Source organism: Theobroma cacao, chromosome 2 (assembly GCF_053813885.1).
Source record: "Theobroma cacao isolate CCN51 chromosome 2, ASM5381388v1, whole genome shotgun sequence".
NCBI lineage: Eukaryota > Viridiplantae > Streptophyta > Magnoliopsida > Malvales > Malvaceae > Theobroma > Theobroma cacao.
The window spans coordinates 44,869,774-44,895,214 of record NC_142640.1 but is presented as its reverse complement, the minus strand read 5'-3'; the positions used below and the strand labels follow the sequence as shown (position 1 = coordinate 44,895,214).

General features: G+C 33.6%; 4 protein-coding genes across 8 annotated transcripts in view; 2 read left to right on the top strand and 2 right to left on the bottom strand.

The window, feature by feature from the left end:
• Positions 1-25,441, top strand: part of MPK17 (MAP kinase 17) — an 81,691-nt gene that overhangs the window by 28,145 nt on the left and 28,105 nt on the right. The gene's annotated exons all lie outside the window — the stretch shown is intronic.
• Positions 35-2,969, bottom strand: LOC18609782 (F-box/LRR-repeat protein At3g26922-like). 2 transcript variants are annotated; one of them, XM_018115321.2, is made up of 4 exons: positions 2,749-2,969; positions 1,167-2,051; positions 943-1,086; positions 35-594 (listed from the first exon to the last, which is right to left on the bottom strand). In XM_018115321.2, exons 1-4 carry the CDS (start codon positions 2,941-2,943, stop codon positions 286-288), a joined length of 1,533 nt encoding a protein of 510 aa, XP_017970810.1. In that variant the 5' UTR covers positions 2,944-2,969; the 3' UTR covers positions 35-285. The 2 variants fall into 2 exon arrangements, with proteins under 2 accessions (XP_017970810.1, XP_007045149.2); XM_007045087.3 differs by having other exon boundaries at positions 2,696-2,882.
• Positions 4,048-8,959, top strand: STL2P (SEC12P-like 2 protein). The gene is made up of 10 exons (XM_007045086.3): positions 4,048-4,413; positions 4,647-4,741; positions 5,685-5,835; positions 6,475-6,566; positions 6,728-6,824; positions 7,209-7,284; positions 7,388-7,508; positions 7,921-8,037; positions 8,154-8,221; positions 8,687-8,959. The coding sequence occupies exons 1-10, from the start codon at positions 4,123-4,125 to the stop codon at positions 8,770-8,772; spliced, it is 1,194 nt and encodes a 397-aa protein (XP_007045148.2). The 5' UTR covers positions 4,048-4,122; the 3' UTR covers positions 8,773-8,959.
• On the bottom strand, positions 9,291-24,716 carry LOC18609780 (P-loop containing nucleoside triphosphate hydrolases superfamily protein). 4 transcript variants are annotated; one of them, XM_018115319.2, is made up of 26 exons: positions 24,306-24,707; positions 23,000-23,112; positions 22,696-22,822; positions 21,845-21,943; positions 21,702-21,770; positions 21,461-21,595; positions 21,300-21,368; positions 20,062-20,117; positions 19,781-19,940; positions 19,114-19,278; positions 17,061-17,145; positions 16,754-16,984; positions 16,546-16,646; positions 16,398-16,440; positions 15,567-15,724; positions 13,978-14,088; positions 13,585-13,653; positions 13,326-13,469; positions 12,985-13,059; positions 12,724-12,900; positions 12,527-12,612; positions 11,697-11,751; positions 10,630-10,755; positions 10,413-10,526; positions 9,932-10,048; positions 9,291-9,682 (listed from the first exon to the last, which is right to left on the bottom strand). In XM_018115319.2, exons 1-26 carry the CDS (start codon positions 24,420-24,422, stop codon positions 9,617-9,619), a joined length of 2,868 nt encoding a protein of 955 aa, XP_017970808.1. In that variant the 5' UTR covers positions 24,423-24,707; the 3' UTR covers positions 9,291-9,616. The 4 variants fall into 4 exon arrangements, with proteins under 4 accessions (XP_017970808.1, XP_088659606.1, XP_017970809.1 ...); XM_088803480.1 differs by having other exon boundaries at positions 21,705-21,770; XM_018115320.2 differs by having other exon boundaries at positions 16,546-16,640; positions 24,306-24,706.

The window sequence follows — 25,441 nt, the reverse complement described above, 5'->3', positions numbered from 1 at the left end:
AGTCACCCAAGAAACCACGGGAAAGAAAGAAACCTTGATTAAAGACCTTGTTATCTTATTTGTGGTAACAAAATGTTTGCAGTGGGGAGTTTACCAATTGGAGCTTCTCGGAAAATGACTGATATGTTGATTCTTAACTGCTTGAGCTCTAAAGAAAACCACAAATCAAATGGAAAAATGCCACAGCACTACATTCCACAAAACTAGTAACTTGTACAGGACTTAAACATTCAACAGATGGTTCATGCTTAAGGATCTAAATGAAAAATATCATTAGACTTGACTTTACACGACTACAAATTCTGTTATTGCAGGTGCTTTTGATTTCAGTTGTAAAGCATGCATTCTTGCCTTCTCTCTTTCTTTAATTGACTCGCACTCCCATATTTGCCCAATCCAACTTGGATGGCAACAATTAATTGTAATCTTCTCAATCATTTTGCCATGCTCAAGTAAGTATGTAACAAAATCCACATCAATTTTAAAACCTCTAAATCCTACCACCTCCACCACTTTAAGACTCAGGATGGGTTTTCCCGTAGCATTACTAGCACTATGAGCATGATTGTATGTAGAGGATCTCCAAATTTTTAACTGCAAAATGTTAAAGATAACACAATAAGATAACCATGAGAAAACAAGAGGGACAACAAGTAGTGCCAAAAATTAAAAAGATAACTGATAAAAACAACAAAGAAAGGAAAAGAAGAACAATTAGTTCATACATCCAGAATTTTCACCAGTTTCATGGAAAATGAAAACCAAACTGTCAATAAATAGAACAAATGATGTGATACTAAAATAACATAACCAGCCTCTTATAAAAGACTGTGCTATGCATGCAAAGGCTGATGAAAATTTCTGTCATCCATACAGTCAATAACAAATATGAAGAAATCAGCAACATTCTTAATCAAGAAGAATATACATAATTAACATTACCTCCAATGAGAGTTTGTTCAAGGAAGGAGATGCATCAATCAAAGAAGTCAAGACAAGAAGATTGTCATCATATCCACCATACACACTTACTACTAAGTGTCTAAGATTTGTCAATTGGGGGAAATTTGGAAACATCATATTATACTGCAAAACAAATTACAATGAGAAACCCAATAGCAAAAAATTTGGAACCTAAGAACATAAAAAATGTAGCAAACACTTACAGCACTCATCTCTAACGTAAGAGTCTCTAGCTGACAAAGATAGCTTGAAAGAGGGTAAAAAGCAAAAGCTGGTTGATCATCTAAGTTCCCACCTATAAGCACATCAGCAAGATGCGGAGCATTTTCAATGTGCAATGCCATCTTTTGTCCATAATACCTAAAGGACCATAAATTTGGTGCAGAAATCTCAAGATTTTCCAAAGCAAGGCAAGAGTGTATTTCCAAGTATCTCAACCGCAAAGCTGATGAATTACTAGCAACTTTAAGTCTCACTAAATTTTTTGACCACTCCACAACTAACTTCTCAAGAAGAGGACAATGTGAAAGGAAGTGCTCCAGAACCTCACCACTTACTTTTACAAATCTCAAACATAAAGAAGTCAACAACGTAATACAGGATAAACCGTGAGGAGTTCTAATGTAGTCATAACAACTTTTTGTTAAAGAATAGGATCTTAAACCTGGTGGCCAAGTTTTTTCTGCCACTTCTTCGAAGTCCAACTCAAGCTTCCGAACCCTCTTTGATATTGCAAAATGAAACCAACTATCAATATCATGCCTACAAGTCCAATCCAAGTCAAAACAAACTCTAAATTCATTTAAAGTAGAACCTTTATGCAACTCCAAGATGTGGTTCACCCAGCTTATGTACCAAGACCTCTTCTTTTTCCTCAAACTGCCATTCCTCCGAAGTTCACATAATGCATATGAAGCATCAAAGTTCAAAGTAACAATGTTTGGCCACAAGCTTTTTAACCTCTTGGAAAGAAAGCATATGCTTGCTACCTCCTTAAGGGTCAAAAAGGAAAGAATTGTAAATAGAATTTCATCAGGTAACTCACTAATCCGATCCCTAGAATACTCTTCCCTTTGATCATCCTCCATCTAGTAAGTCAAAAAAAAAAAAAAAATTAACATACGAATTGCCAAAAGTATCAAAAATGAAGATCAACCATGGTTCAGATTACAAAATATCAAGTTAAAGACTTTTAGGCAAAAGAAAAACAAAAAAAACTGAACTTTGGGTTTCTTTTTTCTTTTTAAATAATCAAAGAAAAGAAAATTAACTTTGAATGGATTTCTAGTCACAGTAATCAAAATGAATCAAGATTTGATCTGACAGAATTTATCAAAGAAGTTAAGATATATGGTTCGAAACCCTTCTCCATTGGACCTTCTCGTATGTACCGAGAAAGTAAATGAAAATGAAACACGAAAATTCTATACTCTGAAAGAAGTGATTTGTTAATTCGAAAAAAAAAAAACAAATTATGGACACACAAAAGAACTACACAAAAATTAATGAAAATTCATTCTCACTCTTTAGCAAGATTTCATAATAAGGAGAACAGAATTTTAATCCTATGGACTAGGCATTCAAGATTCGTAACCAAATTAAAAATATAAAATCATCTCTTTTGAAGATAAAACGCAAATTTTCACAATTAGAAACTTGACATCATAAAACAACAACTATAATATACATGCATATACACGTAATAACAGATAAAAACATTACGGGATTTTACCTAAAATCAGGGATGAGAGAATTGCAGAAGAAGACGGGAATATAGAAAAACACCTCTAAATTTAATTGATTTGAGGTCCCGGCTTCTTTCGATGGGGAAGAGAAATACAGATTAAAAATAGAAAGAATATTAAAAATGGTGAAAATCCTAAATTTACAGGTCCCAGATATTTTGGCAGATAAGTGAAATGTCAAAAATAAAAATGCTGTAATGAACAAGAGCAAAAGGCGGGTATCGAATAACACCATGTTTGGCCCGAGGTCAGCAGGAGTGCAAGGGGATAATAGTAAAAGCGGTAATTAGAAGAATGAGAATAATAATACACTTACAACTCGTTTGGTGCGCCCGCTCTACTACTCCCAATTACCGTTGGCTTTTTTGTTTGATCAAGTTTTATCTATTTTCTCGAAATTACTATTTGCTTTTTTGTATGACATGGAATAACTTTAAGAATTATTAAGATGAAATTATTCTTTATAAATTTAAAAAATTACAATTTTGTTCATATAAAATCATTTTTTTCTCTTTTTCTTCCTCTCCCTCTTCTTCCCATGGCATTGTTTTTTTCTACCGTCTTCCGCTCTGCCTGTGATTAGGTACTTATCTAATGGAAAAGAAAATGAGTTAAACTGAATATGCTCAACTCAAGTATCTTATTTTGTTTGTTCATATGATGTTTTGGGCTTAATTTGTTGTTACTTTTTTTTTTGTTCTTTGTTTAATGTTTTGGGCTTGCAAATCTTTTTATTGAGCTGATCAAAATTATTAAAAGGTGCATAACATTATGTTTGATGGGTAAAAACTTTTGAGTTTTTTTTTATCAAATATTGTATATTAATATTATTTAAAAAAATATTATTTAGATAAATCTCTACAAACCTCAAGAATTTTTTTCCTTTTTATTAATATATACATTATATTATTTTGATGAAAATAATATAATATATTATTTTAATAATAATAAATATTTTTATTTTTTAAAATCTCATTTTTTTTTACTCTAAAGTTATTTTTATGAATCAAACATTACAATAAATAATAATAATAATTTTTACTTTATCCTTTTTATCATATTAAATTAAATAATAATTATTTTATTTTCATAAAATAATTATTTTTTTCTTATTTCACGAACAAAACGTCCTTTACCATCACGCGTAATAAATATAATACTTTTGGAGAGTTGAATTGCATTTTTTAATAAAGTTTTGAGAACAAAATGAATACTATCCAAAGCTTTGTTTTTTCTCTCAACGTGGCACCCAATCACTGGCTTGACATCGTAAGCCTAAGTAAAAATTTGTAAACACGACAGAGTTATATATACCCTATATGACCGAGAGCGAGCAGCACATACGCAAGGCATAAGCGTGACTCGCTGCCTGTTTCGGCTCAGTCACCAGACCAGAAGCACAAATTTCAGAATCATGACAAATAGCAACAGCTCAGACACCTCCTCCGATCTCCAAAAATACGGCGTGCCGTTTTACGGAGCCGGCTGGGTTCCTTACGACCACATCAGATCCAAGCTCGCGTCACAAGAAAAAAATGAAGAAAATGAAGACAAAGAACCAACTCAATCCAAAGATGATGAGATTAGCACCTCCCAAAACTACGTCGTATTTTCTGGCGGTGGTGGTGAAGGCCGTAGCGGCATCCCCAATGCAATCGTCGTCTCGCATGTCGATTTCGCCTCTAATTCTCTATCTGAACAGCCTGTATGTAGATTTCAAGAATTTCAATTTAAAATTTTTTTAATTTTATAGATTCTATGTTGACGATTCTTAAAAGTATGAAATCTAAATCTTTTAGATCAGCGATTTTGAATTAAGGAAATGTTCTCAAATTTGTGATTGTAAGTGCTGTAAGCAACTGCTTTTTTCAAAAATAAAATAAAATTCACATGGAATATGATATGATAATTTATTGTATTTTCTTGTTATCATTAAAGGTGTTTAAGCTGGGAACTGATTCTGATTTGCCTTACCGAATGACTGTTCATCCGCGTGGAGATGGCATTATCTGTGCATTGCAACAGAGTTGCAGGTTTTTTCTTTTTTGTCTCTTTAGTTACTTTTTTTTTTGTTTCTATCATTTGCTTTTCGAATCTGAAATTGGAAAATTTTAATGGCTTAAAGCATTGATATTGACATAATTTAGCACAGGCAACGTAATTTGATAGGTGAAATGTGAATTTGAATATTCCTTGGTGGATTTCTAAGCTGCCTGCTGTTGTTTACTAATTAGATTGATAGAGGCAAGCATGAGTGTATAACCAATGATTCTCTCTATTGACAAAAGATGCTGTTCTTTCTCTATGATGCTTTTGTCTGAATCATCTCAAAGCCATCACTGCTACAAAGCTTTTTGGAAAATGGAGTGTTTGGTAGAAGAGAATGAAAATTTTCTGGTTCTAAATCAGCCAGACAAAATGCGTGATACAGTTTGTTCCTTTCTATATGCCCAAAAGAAAGTGTTTCAAATCAATTTCTTCATCAAATTTTCTTTTCTTGATACGAATTTGTTCATCATAATTTCAACCACTCTATTTATATAAAGAGTGTGCAACTCCTCAATACATTTTTCTATGAATTAGATACGACCTCTCTTGGAGGTAATAAAAATGCCCTGGCTTTAGTGTGAAACTCTAGACACTGAAGGGAAGAGTAATAGCATAGAAGTTGTACCATAATATAAAGGTGTACCTGAAGTTATGCTAGCATATAGTCAAGGAGCTTGTGCAGCTGTTTATTGTGAAATATAATTTTCAAAGATGTAACCACATGTGCACCAAGGATCATGTTTTAATGGTCAGGTATCCTGTATAATTTGTGCGGCAGCACCTTGGTTCTGATTCTGTTTCCCTCCTGTGCTCCTTTTTGACTCACTCAATTCTAATATACATCCAGATTAGTATTATGTTGCACAATTAGTTTTGTCATTGTTTCTAGTTTAAGGAGTACCATATTCCATTGTTTTTCTTCTTCAGGTTGTTTGAGTGGGAAGAACCACAGGATAATGAAGTACAAAACCTGGGTGTCAAGGTGTCAGAGAAAGTTCTGACCCAGTTAGAAGATGTTGGACAACAATTAGCACTGAGATTTAACAGTGAGGGTTCCATACTGGCTGTTGGTGGTGAGGTAGAGCATCCCTTTCATTTTTTCCATTTGTGGAAAAAGTCTGTTGCATGATTCATTACAACACCAGTGGGAAAAACTATTGTCTCACTATGTGCTCAAATTATCTGGAAGTGATGCTCAAGTCAAGCTGTACATGTTCCTGTAAATTTAAGAAGTATATGCTGGTTGTTTTTCACATGATAGATCACTTTATGCAGTGTGGTTGTCTTTTTGGTTCGACTTGGATTTCAGAGATATATTATCATGATGGAATACCAATGTGATTTTCTTGACATAGAGAGGGAGAAAAAAGAAAAAAAAAAAGCCAAAGATATTAAAAGGCACCCATTGTTCAACAATGTACAATGTTATGACCTTTATTTTGTACCCTTTAATACCGTAGATTCTACTCTTGTCTTTGTTGGGTGCCACCGTGGAAGTAATAGTTTCTGCATAGGGGTTTTCAAATTTCAAAAGGCAGATAGTAGCAAGTTATAGGATCTTCCATTGAAGCTCATCTTTGGATTGAAGAGCCAACTTTTCCATTTCTGTATGTTATGTTTCACTTGTTCAATTTCTCCATTTTGTGCCTCATGCATTATACCTTTTTCATTTCAGCAGCAATATGCCATATGATGCTCTGATTTTGTTGCAGTACAGGATGGCAGTTTAAGGGTTTTCAAGTGGCCTAGCATGGAAATAATTCTCAATGAAGCCCAAGCTCATTCTTCTGTTAAGGACTTGGATTTTAGGTCTGTGGCACTGGGATTAACAATAATATCTATTCCTGAACCTGCAAACTTTTTCTCCCCTGCTTATTCTTATACTTTCAAGGGAGGAGGTTGTCAAACAGGAGGAAACTTTATCTCCTTAGTAATCATTTTTGCTGACATCTTTATTGTTTGTATTGCAGCTGTGATGGAAAATTTCTCGTCTCATTGGGAAGTGGCCTTTGTAGGATTTGGGATGTAGAGTCATCAAAAGTTGTAGCTTCTCTGGCAAAGGGAAATGTGAGTGAGTGAATCAAAATTTTTTAACAGAGCCTTTTCTATAGGTTTTACAACTTTTGGTGCTTTTAACGCTAGCTTTTCAAGCTATACCATTGAGGAGAGTTGTCCAGAATCCAGATTATTAGCTTTATGTGTTACCTCCCTCCCTCTCTCTCTCTCTCTCTCTCTCTCTCTTTACATTTATATGATGTCGTCAAACAAATAACAAAGTGTTAACTAAATTTGTGGCCATCAATTAATTTATTGAATTAGTCAGTCTTATTTGCCATTTGTCTGGCAGATATGAAACAATAAGGGAATTGTCAGGTTTTTCTGGTGATTTGAGTTGACCATTCTTCTATGTATTGGGTTTGAGCTGATTTATTTTGCTTATGTACACTCCAGGATGAGGTTTTTGCCTTCTGCAGATTTTCTCAAATTAATGATAAGGATCCAGTTCTGTATATTGCTGCAGTCACAGGTAAATATTTTATATTTAGCATTGGATCCTGAACTTTTCTATGTACTAAAAGAGAAACCCTGATTTAGCTTGTAAATTTACCATCATAACTTCATTTTGACAGACCATGGTGGGAGTGTTTTAACATGGAACACAACCACGTGGAAGAGAATGCGCTCAAATCGAGTAGTCCGGGAAGCTATCTCTGCATTCAATGTCTCAGCTGATGGGAAGTTCCTTGCAGTGTAAGAATTATTACTTTGTTCGCTTCAATTTATTACCTTCACTTAAAAATACTTAAAACTTTAGTATAGGTGTAATTAAGACCCATTGTGAGCTTTTCTCCTAAGACCTCTCTGACACTGACTGTATCAAATGATTATATCTGAATTCTCAAGAGAGTTAGGGCTACAATAAATTTCATTCCTCCAAAGACCTCTCTGTTGCTGACTGTATCATATGATTATCCTGCCTGTTTCCCCTTCTAATTTTTTTACTTTATGGTAGATTGTTTCTTGCCTCTTGGATTATTAGATGGAGTTTCAATGCATTTGCTAGATCCCTTTTGTCAGTAAATAGATCTATTGAAGTCTTGAAACTCCACAAGCCTTTGCATTTAGAAAATGAGTAATCTTTCTTCACCTGGTTGACATGCAGTGGAACGGTTGGAGGAGACCTTTTTATCATAAATTCTTCCAATATGCGAGCTCAAATGATGGTGAAAAAAGCTCACCTTGGTTTGGTTACAGCATTGACATTCTCCCATGATTCAAGGTTTTATGACAATATATCTGCATTGTATCTTGATTTCTGCAAATTGTTTATGCTGCAGTACCCCTTATAAGAATAAGTATGATGTATGATATTAAGGAATGCAATTTTGAATACAGGGCTTTGATCTCTGCATCACTGGACTCAAGTGCTAGGGTGACACTAATCAAGGACAAGACAAAAACTGGTATGTGCCTTTCAGAATTTTCTGTTTTGTTATCTAAAAAGGTGCATATGAACCTTGTTGGATTGAAAATGGCTGGTTCACTGCAGCCTGTGCACTCATGTGTCCTGCTTGTCAGGTGTGGGGTTCGAGCCGCACCAAGGACACTTGGTGGGGCTAAACCTACTGTTCTTTGTATAACTAGTTATTCTTTTGTATGATAAATAAATCTCACTTGATATAGGATTGAACTATGGTTGGTCATGGATGACAAGATAAATAAAACATAATGTTAGTCTGTCTTAGGCATAGCAGGGGAATAACCATTATATAATACATGTAAATAACAGCCAAAGAGAATTCCAAACTCCAAGCTTAAATGCGGCATGATGGCTTTGGCCAAATTTGTTATTTTATAATCTAGACTTTGGATATTCATTTGGTACATAAAAGGTCTTAACTTTTTTTTTTTTCTCTTTAATATTACAGGTGGAATGAGCTGGATGATCATATTTATTGTACTACTACTCGCTATTGCTGTGTATTTTATGAAGGAGAAAGGAATCATACCATAAAGCAGGCTACTAAATTTTGGAATCTAAAATGTGAGACTACTTGTGTCTTAAACTTTTGAAATTGGTAGAGTAACTTAAATAGATTCTTATTAATGTGATATGATATGGAGTTGTGATTCGGATGGTGGCTGGGTCGCACGCAACCCCTGGCCCTGCCTAATGAGTAACCCGTAGCGCATGATACTCACTTTGAATTTGCATTTATAGGCATTTTGTGCATACAAATTGGAAACCAGCGCATATTTTCGTTTCCATTTAATCATTTGTTTCTAGTATAAGTTCTCATTTGACCTTAACCTGCTATGTAAATTTCTGCATTCTCATTTTCCAGTCATCATTCACATGACAAGAACTCGGTAGCACGATCTTACGGACAAGAATATTAAGATCATTTATGCACCCGCCATACACTGCAATTTGCCATGCTAGGGAAAGATTTACAACAAAGTTGTGGATCATTTTAATATATCACTTAAGCGTATGACAGAAATGGATAAGGAAATTGCAATAATCCCAAGTGAAAATAAATATGGGAGAAAGAGAAAGGAAGCTTCAACTCTTCTCCGTATCTTCTGATTTCCTCCAAACGCAAGTATTTACAAAATCAAAATGGGGGAACTAGAACAATAGACTTTCAAGTGTAATTTGTGTAGTAAACCTATGAGTTGATTGCTAGACACGCATTTGACTTTTGTATGAAGTTTTGGTTAGTCAGTTTCTAGCACTTGGCGCTGTAGCAAAAAGGGGGAGAAAATCTGCAGGAAGCCATGTCATGTCATTGGCAATTTCAAGATAATGAAAAAACAAGCCCCCAAATGTCAGTCATGACCAGTAAAAGGCCATGTCATTGGCGCTTTCTTTGGTAAAGGGAATACCCAACAAGGGCAGACATCAGAAACGTCCATAGCACCTGCCACAAAACAAGTACATAAACTAAGGTGCCCAAAACAAGTAATGACATCGTTCAAGTTAAAAAGTAAAAACAACATTTGAGATGTGATATTTGCATGGATTGGAATGGGAGTTCCATCTGCTTATCTAAAAACTCTATTACTATTCCAGAGTAATCCAATTCCACCTTCTAAAAAAATACTAAATTTTCCAAAAGAAGGAAGAAATCAAACCAGCTAAGATTAAAAGGAAACAGTAGGGAAAGTACCGTATTAATGGTATGCCACCGTTCAAGCCTTCTAATCCTGGACTGCATGTCTTCTATTATGCCTTCCATTGGAGAAGCCTCTCTACTCTGTGAAGATTCTGATGGTGTACTGCCACCCTGTTTGGTCCACCAAAACATTATTAAGTGTTAAAAACTGTGTTCTAAACCTTGATTACATCCAATTCTATAGCACAAAAACTAAGAACTTCATTAAAATGTGGACTCTAAATTATCAAGAATATAAAATTGGCATGTCTAGTTTGATTTTTGCATTTCATCCTCCCAATTCTATTTCATAAAAAGGTGAAATTTTTTTAAGATGCAGACTCTTAATCACCATAAATATGCAGACACTAGCACCATGATTATAATCTGATTTTCATCCAACATAGACATTATATTAAACATCTTACATTAAAAGCGACCTAGCATATCAATATGTTCAAAGGTTTATTGCCTAATTTTATTTAACAGTGAACACCTGGGATTGTATATAGTCCACAAGTTCCTGCAACCTTGCAGCTTGATGAGTGTGAATTCCACTGTAACTTCTTTCCACCAGTGGTAGTCTTTCCAAAATTATTTGGAGGTAACTCTACAAGATGAATAGAAGTCACATAAATTTAAATTAACAGACAAAAGTGGCAATGACACTGAATTATCTCACACTATCATAAGCACACAATCGAAGGCCAAACCTTTGTCGTGTATGACCCATCCAGTTTCAATGCTGAACCAGCAGCTGCCACAGCCTCTTTATTGACCCCTTTGATCTGTAGGTAAGGGCTAGAGACATCTTGTAGATGATCTACCTCAATGAGAATCTAACAGACAGCACCAAAATCAATCGTTAATAGCCAAGCAGAAGATCGACAATGCATCAATTCCAAAAGTTTTCACATTCCAATATATTACAGTGCACCCCCCCCCCCCCCCCCCCCCCCCCCCCCCTCCAAGAGTATATGTTTAGGTGATTGACTCAAGTTGAACAGCAGTCTTTATCCAAAACAGTTAATAACAGTTTGGTTACCAATTGAATAATAGTATAGCCGTTAAATCCTTCACTCTTTCCAAGTGAACCAATAAGATCTACTCACAAGAAAGACATACTGAGATTAGTATCTAATGGAACCTTAACTGCCACATCCTTAACTTGGAAACAAATATCAAATCACGTTATTACCCAGCATAAAGTACGTAACAAGTAGCAAAATTAACACCACAGCAACAGGCTTTTGCAGTAAGTTTTACCAAATGATCCACTACTTCCTTGTCTAATCCAGAAATGAAGCACCTAATTTAGAAATATCTCTTGATCAATTTAACACAAGTAGAAGTCAAAGCTCAGAATAACGTCACTTCAATTTAAGAAGCACCTAAACTGTCCTGTCACTGAACTGTAGTGCAATTCTGCTTTAAACTTCTTGCTACAGTATGATGTAGCATCATAAATCTTTGCCTACCCCAAAGCCAACCTTAAAGACAAGAGCTTAACATTCCAAGCCTCTTCTGCACCAAAGATCCAATGGGAGAACCCTAGTCTATCTCAGAACAAAGAAAACCTAACAGAACCACCCCAAATCTAGATCCTTCCAGCAACCCCCCTCTCAAAATCTAATGACCAAAATATACCACTAATTGCCATCCTCAACTCCTGTAGTTCATTCCCACTACCAATCTTCATAAAATCACTTTTCAGAAGCAAACACCCAAAAGCCAGTAGCCTCAAAACAAAAACAAGTATTAAGACCCAAACTAATGTTACCTTGCCATCTTGGTAGATGAGTGCAGATGCTTCAATGTAGGCTACAGCTTGATACCTGACACCATGAAAAGGAATATAAAACTCATGAACGGAATATAAAACTGATACCAATCAGTTGAACATTAACTTATCACTGAGTAACGCATGAAGGGAAAAAATTTAAAACAGCAGAATATGGCCGATAGACTAATTCTTCAAATATGTAGGCTCTCAAAAATCAAGACTACCAACTATATCAGCACAGCTGACATATATGTTTGAGCCCCATAACAAACAAGGCAGAGCTAATGGCAAAGGTCCCTCGAGTTGCATATTTTTATGTGCTTTTTAAGAAGTAATCGCCCATGAAAGGACATGTTAAAACCAGGTTTTGAGTTTTATGAAACTCAGATAAGAATATCATCTTAACTTTCCCTCCCTTAAAACATTCACAAAGCAATTATTTAAATTAATTAACTACATTGATGTCCTGCAGTTTATAACAATTCTTAACAGAAAAAGTTTTTTTTCAACAGTACCTCTCAATCCCTTCGCCCTTTTTCCCACTCCTGTTCTTCTGGACGAAAAAAAGGAGAAAATAAAAAAGGAAAAAAGAAAGAAAACTTGAAGGCTTTTGGATTCATCCTGGAAAATGGCTGCTCAAACCTCGAATGTATACATTTGCAATTGACAATGTGAGGCTTTAACATCACACAAGAGATTAACTAGTGACCCTTTTTTTTTTTTGAAAAAAAAAATGACCATTTTTAATTAAATACCTACAACAAAATGACATTCCACAATAGCAAAACTCTAGTGAACAATATATCAACATTAAATATGTCACTTACCCAAGGTTAAGAAGGCCAGCAACTGTACTAATGCTAATGTCAAAATCCACTTTGGGCTGAATGATGAAATTCCCTTCCCTTATTGGCTAACAGACATAATTGACAAGAAATCAAAATAACAGCTATTTACTACAGTTTCAGAAAAAGCAACAGTATTGCATGGATATAAGATATTTTACATAAATTTCTCTACTAACCTCTCGTATCAGTAGCGCAAATCTGCCCTCACATATTCTGACACGTATGCAGTCACTTTCTGTTAACTGCCCATTTGTAGGAGTTCCAGGAAGCCTTAAATATATATCAATGAAATTCTGAACAGAACTACAGAACTTTGCAGAGTCAAGGATTTTTAAAATATCTTGATAGGCCACCTGATACCAACAACAAATAAGAATGGTTTGTCATAATCAAGACATGGCAGGTAAGTTCTAGGGTAGAAACATTATGATACTTACTTGCTTATTACTCTTCAAAACGAATAGTGAACTCTCAGGAGAAAGAACAGGATCAAAATCATTTCTAATTTTCAGCTGCAATAATATAAGAAAGCATTGAAACACAAAGTTAGCCTTGTGATCAGAGTTACTGCTGAATAATGGTCAGAATATCTCAAAGAACCATACCTAACCTAAATAGGAAATCTACTGTCGTGCATAGGTTAAACACACACAAAAAGTACAATAGGTATCAACACGTGTGCCTACACAAAATCTAAACAGAAAGAGTATCAAAAGTATTCTGATACTTATAAGCACATCCGTGTCCTAAAAGTTTGAGATATTCAAAGACTACTGACATGTGCGTGAACAAGATGCGGTTCAATATGCTGCTGAAATATTGGGAACACTGTCATCATGATCTCATTTTGGGACATAAAACAGCCCACTCTACTTTTGTCTCTTTGAACTCGAGAAATCAGGTGTGAATGAACACCTCCAACCTGGTTTTACAGAAAAGAACCAAAATAAAAGCCTATATTTCTCAAAGAAAACAAGATAATACATATATAATACAAGAAAATCAAGACCCAAAGATAATTTAGAGAATCAACTTACAACAGCAATCCACAAATCAAGGGATTTTCTGATTTCAGGATGCAAAGCATAAACCCCCTCAAAAATTATCTGGTCAGAATAAACAAATTAAATTCTAAAATGTTACAAGTATTTAATCCAAATGAACTAGCACAACTGAGCAAGGATTTCATTGCAGATATATCAGGTGACATTTATGATTGGAAAAAAAAATCCTTCTTTAAAACAACTATCAGGTCAGTTAAATCTAGAAAGAACCAATAGTTCACCTTAGCAATCCAATCCATCTTTCATTTTCTAAACCTTTTGTCTTTAACTCTTTAATTTACCTTGTTGCATTTCAGTGAAGAAAAATATAATAAATAACTTAAAAAAAGCAAGCTTTAACAGCAATGAAATGAATATGTAACAGACCACACCACAATCATCAGACACTTCAAGCTCTTTCAACCCATTACGAGAACCAGTCTCCAAGTCGAATAAAGGTATTTTTGTCCTTCGGCCATTCCTTATGTCACCAATATTCTGCAAAAGAAAAAATTGAAACAGCAAGGCATTATTGATAGGATTAAATTTCCAATCAACATCAAACATAAACTACAAGGTATGAAAATATATAATCTGCATTTCTTTTATATATAACATATAGTACCAAAATTAAATACAATCAAGCTACCCTTAATGAATGAGTTCATTTCTTTTCTTTTATTTTGGTTTTTCTTCTATTTTTAAGATGCAATAAAAACACTTTCCTGGTTTTTGTTTTCAAAAAGGCAAAAGTAAACACAAAGTTTTCACAAATGTTATAAACAAGAAATTATTGCTTCCAGTGATTTTGTAAACAATGTTTCCTCTCCTGTTGATACTTATAAAAGGAATTATATTAATATAACACTATTTATACAATAAAAGTACAATGAATATTTCAAAGTTGTAAAAACTTACAATTACAATTTATAAATATACTACAAGGAATATATATAGTAGAATTAAAATATAGATGACATAAATATAATAAATCAATTTTCTAAATAGAAATATAGGGTGTCATATAAAATTATATAATTTCTACAATTATAACCATTAAATTATTCAATTTAATCTGAAATATCAAATAAAAACCTATCAATATTGAAACTAATATATTTTATAAAACATATAACATAGACTTTTATATTGTTATCTGTTGTTTGTACTACAAAATCCACAATCTACTATAGTAAATAAAGCAATATAACTGAAGTATTCCTCAAAATAAATTTTTAATTACTATTTTAATATGTAAATGTAAGTCTTATTTAATTACATTATTACTTTATTATTCTTACGATTTACTATATTTTTCCATATGGTAAAAGTATATATTTACAAATATTATTTTCTATATAAAACATTTTTTTATTGTCCTAAAATTAAGCAATACATATCCATTATTTACCGAGCAAATTAATATTGTCAAAACAGAAAATTGGTGTTAACAAATGACCCTTAAGCTCTATAAAATATTTTTCAAAACTTACAATGATTAGCCATCATATTCCTCAGGTGGTGAGGCTCAAAACAGTCCTTAGAGAATCCAATAAAATTTCAGAGAACTTGATAAAATTTTAGAGAACTATGAGAGTTGGTTAAAATTGTTCAAGAAACATATGAAAGAACAATATTCAAATAATTGACATTTGAAAAAATGAAAACATGGAATTTGCAGCATTCAGGGAATTTGTTCACCATGTTTCCTGCACTACTATTGTATGAAAATAAAGTGCGGTTGGTAGAGGAATTAAGTTGACCACTTAATCATAACCCTTACAAACCTTTAGTTTCTGCTTAGTTTTCGAGGTGCATTCTTTACCAGCACTATGTTTCAACTAAAGTTAAAATGCCTCATTCAGCCCCAATCCTATCATCAGAGATTAACACATAAAACACCTTTTCTTTTCTTTTCTTTTCTTTTCTTTTTTAAATGCACATAAACCAACTTTATAGATAAAATTGACACTTACCTTTGAAAGCAAAGGCAAATCAAGAGAGTTGAAGTCATCATATTTGAAATCCTTAACTTGCTCAGACTTAAAGTATCTTTCAAGGGAAACTACTTCACAACCAACAATATTTGCCATTTTATGTGCCAAACTAGTCTTTCCAGATCCACTAGGACCACCTGCAAAAGCAGGTGCAACATCAACAGCATATGAGTTTCGCAATCAGAAGGGTGAAATAGTAACAAATTCGATAATAAATTATGAAAAATTACATGAAGTTATTTCTTTCTTGTTTTATAAGACAATGACCTAAGAGTCATTTATGTAACTTCATAATCCACCAGGTAAACCAAGAAAGAGGAAGGAGGGTGGATTAGAAGCTTCAAACTCTGATTAACACATTTGACTTAGCCACTTGAACACAGAAATAGGAAAAAAAAAATTGGACTTCAAAATTGTTTCCTAGACCAATAGAGCAGCGTTCTCAACATGTGACAGAGGCAAGTAGAATTTCACAATCATGGTAAAGGCATATTAATATTGCTTTCCATGTTTTATTTAAAGCTAATAACAATTAAAGAATTTATTGTAATGCAGTACTCCAAAAAAAAGCTAACCAAACTGTTTGACCAGCAACAAATAGACCACACACTTTCACAAGTCAATAGCAGCCAGACATTAAATTTATGCATAAAAGAATATCCTATTAGGGCTAGTTTCAAGCACTCAAAATGATTATTAACAAACTTGAATAGAAGTCCACATTTCCACGTAGTTAAACTTGAGAGACATGGCAAACGAATAACAGACCAACCAAGCAAGAAAGAGAGAGTTGTATGCTTTTGATATTACCAATTCCAACTACAACGGGAACACCTTTATTCTCCAACAAAGCCTGGAAAAAGAGAGAAAAAGCATCAGCTTTGGACATGACTGAATATTCTGATAAACTATTTACCATTACAGGCCTTCTCAGTATAAGAGTTCTTCCTTTCATTACCTGTATTGCTTGAACAGCAAGAAGCAAGCCCCGATCCAAGTCATATGAATCAGGCATTGGGGCAAGTTTCATTGTATCCCTGAAAGCAGAAGAATCTGTTGCTGCTTCATGAGAAAGTCTATGCATGAAATTAATTACAACCTCCATGATATAGTTGAGAAAAGAAGTGCTTGAAAAGTTTATAAGTGTCCAAATAGAGGAGACATACCTATAATGGCATCACCATGTGAAGGATCTGATGAGATAAAATGCCATGTTGCTAATACAGGTTCCATTTGAGATTTTGTCGGAGACCGAGTCCAAGGCTGAGATAAATCCTCAAGTCGAGTTACAAGGTTTGGAGTGGTACGGATAGGCTTTGGTGCTGCAATCACTTTTTCTTGATTACTAGGCACAGACGAAGTAGAAACAAGTGGAGGAGTATTGAGGCGTGGTACACCTGAAAGTGGAATTAACTTAAGCAATAAGAAAAACAACAATAGTTGCTTAGACAGAAATCATGTCAAGTGGACAACCTTTTCTTTCGAGTATCATTTCCAGATATGATTTAGTAAGCCATGGTCCAGTGATACCCATCCGCAACGCTTCTGCTCCAACTGTCTATGCAACAGTATAGCAACCAACATGAACATAAGTTTTTCATCAACTGTTTTTCCATGGAATGGTGAAGACAAGAGTTTAATCTTAGACTCACTAATCCAAATTCTTACCACAAAGAACCAAAAATGATGGATAAAAGATTGAAAATGTGCAAGGAAAAAACAAGAGTTATATATTTGGCTTCGATAACATCAAAATGTTTACAATAAAACAGAAGAGAAATCTAGTTTGTATCAGAACTGAAGCTAAAAGAATTGAAATCAAAGAAACAGAGTTGAAGAACATGAATAAGGGCATACAGCAAAGAATGAGACCCTCATTAGAAGTAATGTACAGTAGTACAAAAATAAACTAGTGGCAAAGCAGAAAGCAAAATTTTAGTTCAAACAAAAAAAGAAACATGTAAGTAAATTATAGATGGATTCACTGATCATATTTCGGCATGTGAAAAAGCATTCAACATCCTTGTCTTGAGAGATGAGATAACAGAATAATGAACCCAAGGTATACATGCAAGTACCCCCAGCTTAGCAGGAACCTTCTAAACTCTACCCCAGCTTACAAGTGGAAAGATTGTTTGATGTTTAATCAAATGTTGTCATTTTTATTTCAAGAAATATCAGTGTCCCAAGTTCAAGCAACCTATATTCCACAATATGCATCATCCAAATAAGTCCATTTAAAAGAGTGCAAGCAAGAAATTTTGAGACCATCTAAATTTCTTCCAGTTTTCTTATTGATCTTGTTTTCTTGATTAATTACACAGGAGATTCAACACACAAGATGAAAACGAATTAAAATAAAGGATGAAAACAGAAAGAAAACTTTTGGGGAAGCAAGGACAATGGCAATAACATATAGTAGAAGACAAGAACAGCTGCAGCAGAAAAAAAAGAAAAAAGTACGTACAAGGCAGCCCAGGCACATGTCAACACTGGTTCCCATTTTAAATTTTCTTTATGATACTTAAGCAATTGCATCTGATTGCTCTCACTAAATGCAGAACCAAACCAGAGCAACAACCTTTTAACCGGTCGCAGCAGGTCCTATAACAATCCTTTCCTTTCACCTATCTTAGTTTATTTTAAACTCAGCTCTCAATGAAAAGCCACTAGGTGATAAGTGATAATTCCACTCATTAAGCTTGCCTAATGGATACAAAATAATCTGAATAGCTCCAAGTTAAACATATTCATTGTCGAAAGATAATTGTATGATTATCTAACATTTGTCAGTGACTTCCCTAAATTAAATGCAAAAATCACATTACTCAATGTTCTGAGACACATATTATTTAGCAATGCAATCTAACAGGTCCCTGTCTCTTTACGCTTCTGATATGAATCAACTTGTTTATCAAGCAAATCATCAAGCTCTTGTTTAGTATCCTTTCTAGGAAGAACCTATCCTAATTCCTAACATATAACGGGAAAGCCTGAGTTGGTCCTTCACCATCTCAGTGTCTCTTTTAATTTTTTTTTCTGAGTTGACATTCTCATTCAACTCGGACATCTCCTCCCCACTCTCTCTACTTTCTCTCAACTTCAAACTTAATCATTAAAAGCTACCATCCTCCTATTTTCTCTCCCTGTCTTCCCATTCTCTTAAATATCAATTTTTTATATGAAATTTCACCTAAAAATTCTCCTATTTTCTCTCCTCTTTATCTTCACAATTATCTCCATGATTATTTTTTGCAGAACTTTTCCTAAAAGCAAATATCAATGACATGAAAACATGCACACATGTGAGTGTTAGTCATAATCTATGAATAACCGACAGATATGCAACATACATCAAGCCAGGCATCTTATACTTGAGTTTCTGCCAATCACTGCAATATATATTAATATTTTCTAATGGTAAACCTGGACAAATGCCTAGTCCTGAATTAGCATCAAACTTTGAAGAAAATATAAGACATTCAAGAAAATCTTAGATCTTTCTTTCAGGAAGAAAAGTGCATACTTTCCTATCAGTGCCCCTCAGCACCAAGAACGTTTCTCCAAGAGTATCAATTGTTTCAAATGACAGGGAAAGACTGCCAACACTAACTGCTGTTGATGCCCTTTTATAACTAACTACAACATTGTATCCCAAAGCCAGCAATCCACCTAGTGTCATCCGTCCAACCTGTTCAAGATTAGGTGACAAAACAGGTAAAGAAAACCATCTTAAGTTATTTCTAATATTTAGAAACAATTTTACTACACATGACATAAATGGCCAGACTTTGTTGAAATAGAGATACCAAAGTGGGGAACTGGGGATAAAAGGCACAGGATAACTACAGTTCGATAAAAAATTGTGGTTTTAACTTTTCCAGAAGCCAATAAACACTTAAAGTGCATTTTTCAACATGTTGAATTCTGGATTAGTCTCAAGCATGTTACATCTGAATGAGGTACTATCACATTATACAAATATGACAGGAGTCCAACCTTCATCATCTATTAAAAAAAGAATCACACAGTTTATTTCCTAAAAAGCTCATAAATAGTTGTATGTAAAAACATTTTGACAGCACACAGGTAAAACTGAGAATGAAAACCCCTATGACACAATCACAGAGTATTAATTTCAGCTTGACAACAATGGCCGCACTAGAATAGTTAACAAGGACAAAAAGACTAACCTCAAATTCAGCTTTTGGTCTGATGATGAAATTTTTGTCCACAATTCTCTGGTCCCCAAGTGAAAGATAATATCTAATACCAGATTGCCGCACTTTAATCCAATCATTTATCCGTGCTTCCTCACTAGCTGATGGGGGCCTAAGGTACATCTCAATAAAACTGAAACCAAGATGAAGATTTTCATTTCAGTTCCAAAAAATTAAAAGGAAAAAGCTCTGAGAGACAGATGTAACTAACACTCTGCACATAGATATATGTAGTAATAGTCAGAACCACTTACTTATCAGTTTGTGCTTCATTTTCTTTAAGGAAAAAGGTAGAATGTCCTTCAGGTGACTGCTTCAACATTACAATGTTCAATGAGATTTTGAAGGTATAGCTGATTGATAATACACAAATAATTAACTGCAAAATTTACGCATAAAAGACAAGGAATATCTAGTGGTTCAAAAAACAACAGGATCTTCACTCAAGGCAGGCCCAGGTACTTAATTAATCATTTTCTTTTTCTTTTTTTTTTTTTTAAAGGGGGGGTGGTGGGGCGCAACATATTTAAGAGTTTTCTACATTTTTGTGTCCACTCTTCCAAATTTCTTTCAGTGTGTGTGTCCGTCATCAACTTAATAAAGCAAGCCAGTTACACCTTTTGCTTCAGTCCTTTCACATTGTCTCATGTTTTTATGACAATTTGTCAAACCAATAGTTATATCACAATGGCTACAAAAGCTTATTGCCATATGCAACTCAATTTTAAAGCTGTATTCCAAGATCAAGAAAACTTTAGCAGGCTCAGATATTCACCACTTAAACTGCACTTGTTACCATTCAAAGTACAAAACTTCACAAAGAGAAGATACCCAAGCTGCATGGCTATATATATATATATATATATAGAGAGAGAGAGAGAGAGAGAGAACTTTAGACACTCTATCAACCTTTATTTGAACTAAAACATACACTTTTAACATAAGATGCCCTTTTCTGGATCTTGGAAAGAGATCATAATTTTGAAAGTAAAACATTAGGTTCAATTGGTCTTCTAATGGGACATTGTTCCAACTTGGAAACAGTGGGCACTAAAAAAACTTTCGATATTTGATAGTTACAGTGTAAACTATTATGCCTGCCAAATTATTTCCACTAGTGGAATGTCATTTAGTATAGTATGAGTTGACAAACAATACGTTCTCCTACAAACGTGACCCAATATTAAGTCCAAGTAACTATACCTAGATGCATCATCATTGTCCTCACCAAGTGAACACAAATAGCAGAGAGAGAGAGAGCAATTTTGGCTACATTTGAGATTAAATGATCAAATAAGTCCAAAGTCAAGTACGCAAAATAATAACAAAAACATATATTATCAAAATAATTTGATAGTATTTATGACAATGAACCATATAATACACTATCTTTGTTGGCTCTAAACAGACCCACAAGCTCTCTATGCATTTTCTATGTATGAAAATATGCCTAGAATTTTATGTGACAATAAGATAAGAAGTAATCACATGCCTCACTTCTGCATTTCAGCTTGTAGATTGCTTCTCTAAATGATGATACAAAGCTGTTATTAATTCTAATCTGCATAATAAACCCAATTAATGAGGAACTGGCAGTTAAATTTCAATAAGTGAGAACATAAAAAAGGAAAAAAAAAACAGAAACCAAAAAACCTGCGCATGATGAAGGTCTGGCTCAATGTGCTTTCTAAACAAAGGGAATATGCTATCAATAAGGTAATCCAGTGAGCAAGAATCTCCTATATCATATCGAACTTTAGAAAGAAGACTAAAATGAACACCACCAACCTGATACACCACAACATATTCAGAAGCACTATGTCAATATCTGATGAAAAGCTGATAACTCCACCAAGCCTTACTCAAACCTAGCTCTTAGGGAAAAAGATATTACCACTGCAACCCGGATATCAAGCAGAGAGCGCAATTTTGCATGCAGAGCATAAGTACCATCAACTATTACCTAAAAATGTATAAGCATATTAACTCCAAAAAGCAGCCATAATTAAAAACATATCCTAGTTTGTACTTGCTTACCACACTGGATGAAGTACTCTTTATAGCTTTGGGACCAACACGTTTCTTCTGTTGAAAATCAAACACTGGTATCATAGTATCTTTACCTTTTGTCAAATCCTGCACTCAACCAAAAAGCAAAGGGCTCATTTATGATGTATACATGTTAGAACAACCCCAAACACATTGAGATGTAGAAACAATTTCCATAAGCAATAATTAAATGAATGTGTCACTCAAACAACAATTTGGTTACATGTTAACTTGAACAAGTTCACAAACACAGACTATTTTCACTGAAAATTGCATTTACCAGAAACTAGCCGACATCAATATTAAAAACCACAATTCTAAAGATATAGACGTTGAGAAAAAACTAATGAAATTTTATTTTTAATTCATAAATAATATATTAGAATTTGGGTTACGAAACAAAAATAAACTGGCTTACTGCTTTTAGAAAACAATCCTAAGACCAATCAAAGTTAATTTTCAATAACACTTGGACACCACTCAAATATGGTACAATGTATAAGTCATTCAATGTTGTTAAAATGAGGAAACACAAATTGACTAATATTAGGAAACATATAATCAAATAAAACGGTTTTTACCAATAGAATCGATGAATAATGATTATAAAATGATAATTTAGGAATTCATGTCAGTGTCTAAAAGTTTTGCCAAAGCCCTACTTTGATATGTATACATCATAGATTATAGAACACTTTCCAAACCACCCTTTTTTTTTTCTACCACATCTTAAAACACCAAAACAATATTGAAGGAACTGTACAATTTCTGAGATGGTTCAATCTAACCTAATAAATAAAGATTGAGCCATAATAAAGAAATGAGTGCCAGATACAAACCTCTAGATTTCGAACTAATGAATCAAAATCTATCGAGTCCAAATCATTCCCTTCATCAAACCCGTCACGGTAGTTCTCCATCGGTATAACAGTGCAGCCAATAACAGATGCTACCTTCTCTGCTAAGCTTTTGGGGTCACCAAATAAATCCAAAAATTTTAGAATGATAAAACAAAGAAAGCATGCAGCACGATTTATCCTAATTCCCACAAAATTTCTTTTGAAACACAAATAGATAGATAGATAGATAGTACAGAGGGAGAGACATCGGAAGACAAAACAAAAATCTTAATAGCATATATACCTTGTTTTTCCTGACCCACAGGGACCACCAATGCCAACTGTGACAATACCCTCCTTTTTCTCTCTGAGTTCTTGTATCGATTTTACAAGCAAATAATATCCATGATCAAATGACTGTATCATTTCAACCCAAACAATCATCAGGCTCAATGTAAAACTTGGAACAGTCATTAGCTTATAAACTCAAAGGATCAACAGAGTGCAACATAGAAATTAAAAACAGGCCAAACATTACTAGCTAGACCATATAGTTTGAAATTGAAACAGAAAAAATTGGTAAACTGGGAAATCAAGCAGCAGAATGGAAAACATAAGCAACCAATAAAACAACTGCATATGCTGACCCAAATTCATTAAGCAAGTTATCAAACTACAAATTTGGCACCAACAATAGAAATGAAGAAAAAGAAAAAGAAGGAAGCTGACAACTTTTAAAACTTGCAATATGAAATTTGAAGAACTATTAGAGGTTAAGAAAAGAAACAAAGGGAGAGTTTGACGCAATTTGGACGAGACCATTTCTTGCTTAAGCCACTTATTCAACCCTAATTACCATAAATTTTGGATAGTATTTATTCAGTATATTTAGAGAGTCCCACAATTAAGTCAGGAGTTGAATTCAGGGAAGACCAGCCCAGTTATTAGCTTAACATATCATTTAGAGATAATAGTCACTTTTAATAACAGAAACAACCATCAATTATATCAATCAGCAAACTTGGGCAAATATCAATGACCAAATGGCAGCATCAAAAACTGCAATGCTAGTTTGACATACCAACAGCTCAAAATGACATCAAGTAATCAAGTAAAATGAGAGAACTGTGAACAATAACAAATTCAACTCACATATAAAACAGAAAAACAGTTAAGAAAAAAATATAACAAATAATAAATGATAAATCACCAAGAATGCAAATATTCATCATGATTCAAGAATATATGTAGCAAAAAAAATTAAAAAGCATTTGTTTCCGAATTTCTTGCTTACCCAAGTTTCAGAATTGTTTTCAGAACCTAATAAACCATGATCATAACAAATGCAATGAAAAAATGGGCAACTTCAAATAAAAAAGTAAAATGGGGGCAAATTTAGACAAATGCAAATCATGCAAGCATAGCCCAATTCGTCTGAGAAGCAAAAATAAACAAAAAAGAAATGTCCATTAATAAAAGAAATTCTTCATAACCCAAATTTCATTAAAGAAATAAAAAGGACCCAATAACCCAGAATCCAGATAATCACAACAAATAAAACCATTTTTTGCTCCCAAAAATTTTTTTTTAAAAAAAGAGGGGAGACTGACCACATGGAGAGGGAGAGATTGGAGAATAGAAGAAGAAGAAGTTGAAGTTGAAGGTTGTTGTTGGAAATAGTCTCTTCCTCCTTCTTGGAATACTCTTTGTACTACTTCATCGTCCATTTCTGTTTCAATTTTTGCTCAAAAATAATCAAAAATGACAGGATTTTCTCTTCCCCCAACACCGGCTTTCCACTTTTGTTCTTTACTTCGCTTGGAGGAATCAATTATCAATCAAAATCTTATTAAAGAAGAGAGAGAACAATAAAAAAAATTATTGAAAAATGAAAATTGTGGGTTGCCCTCTTCTTTTCCCTTTTATGTTTCTTTCTACGTACGCTTTTCTTTGTTCGCCACTATTTGCTCCCGCTATTTTCCTTTCCCCTCCTCTTTTTCTCTTATTGCGGATTTTTTTTTCATTATTACCAGTCTTTAGATGTTTGTCAATAAACTGAATAATTATCCGGCCAAAAAAAAATAGAATGAATGATTATTTTTTAATTATGCATTTTTAGGTGAAAACGATAACTATTTTCAAATCCGGTTGAAAATTGAAGTAAATGAGATAAAACTTTACCATACTCGTAACTTCAACTCACACTAAAATGTACTTTACATAAAAATTGAAGTAAATGAGATAAACTTTACCATACTTGTAACTCAACTCACAGTGAAGTGGAAAGACAGTTGGAGAGAGTGGGTGGTTAATACGACTTTGAGCACTCTGTAACTGTATCTATCAAATCAATTCAACTTGAACACAAATTTCATTTTAGAGAACAGATTATCAACTAATTGCAAAACACTACTTTATTACTCAAATTAAGTAAAAAAATATTTTGTTTATGCTATTTGAGAAAATAAATTATCTCTTCTTAAATTTAGTAAAAAGTTAGAAGATAATATTGGTAAGAAAAAGCGTATAATTACTACGTTATTATCTGTTCTTAAATTTAGTAAAAATAGTATATTAAATAAAAATGATTTTTTAAAAAAAATAGTTATTATTTTAACTAACTTTTTCAGTGCCTATAAATACTTATTAGCTTGATTAAAAAATAAAGTTCATTGACAAAATATTTTTATTAGGATGAATTTATTTTGAGAAATGAGCAATTATTAGTATATATTATAATTTTTTT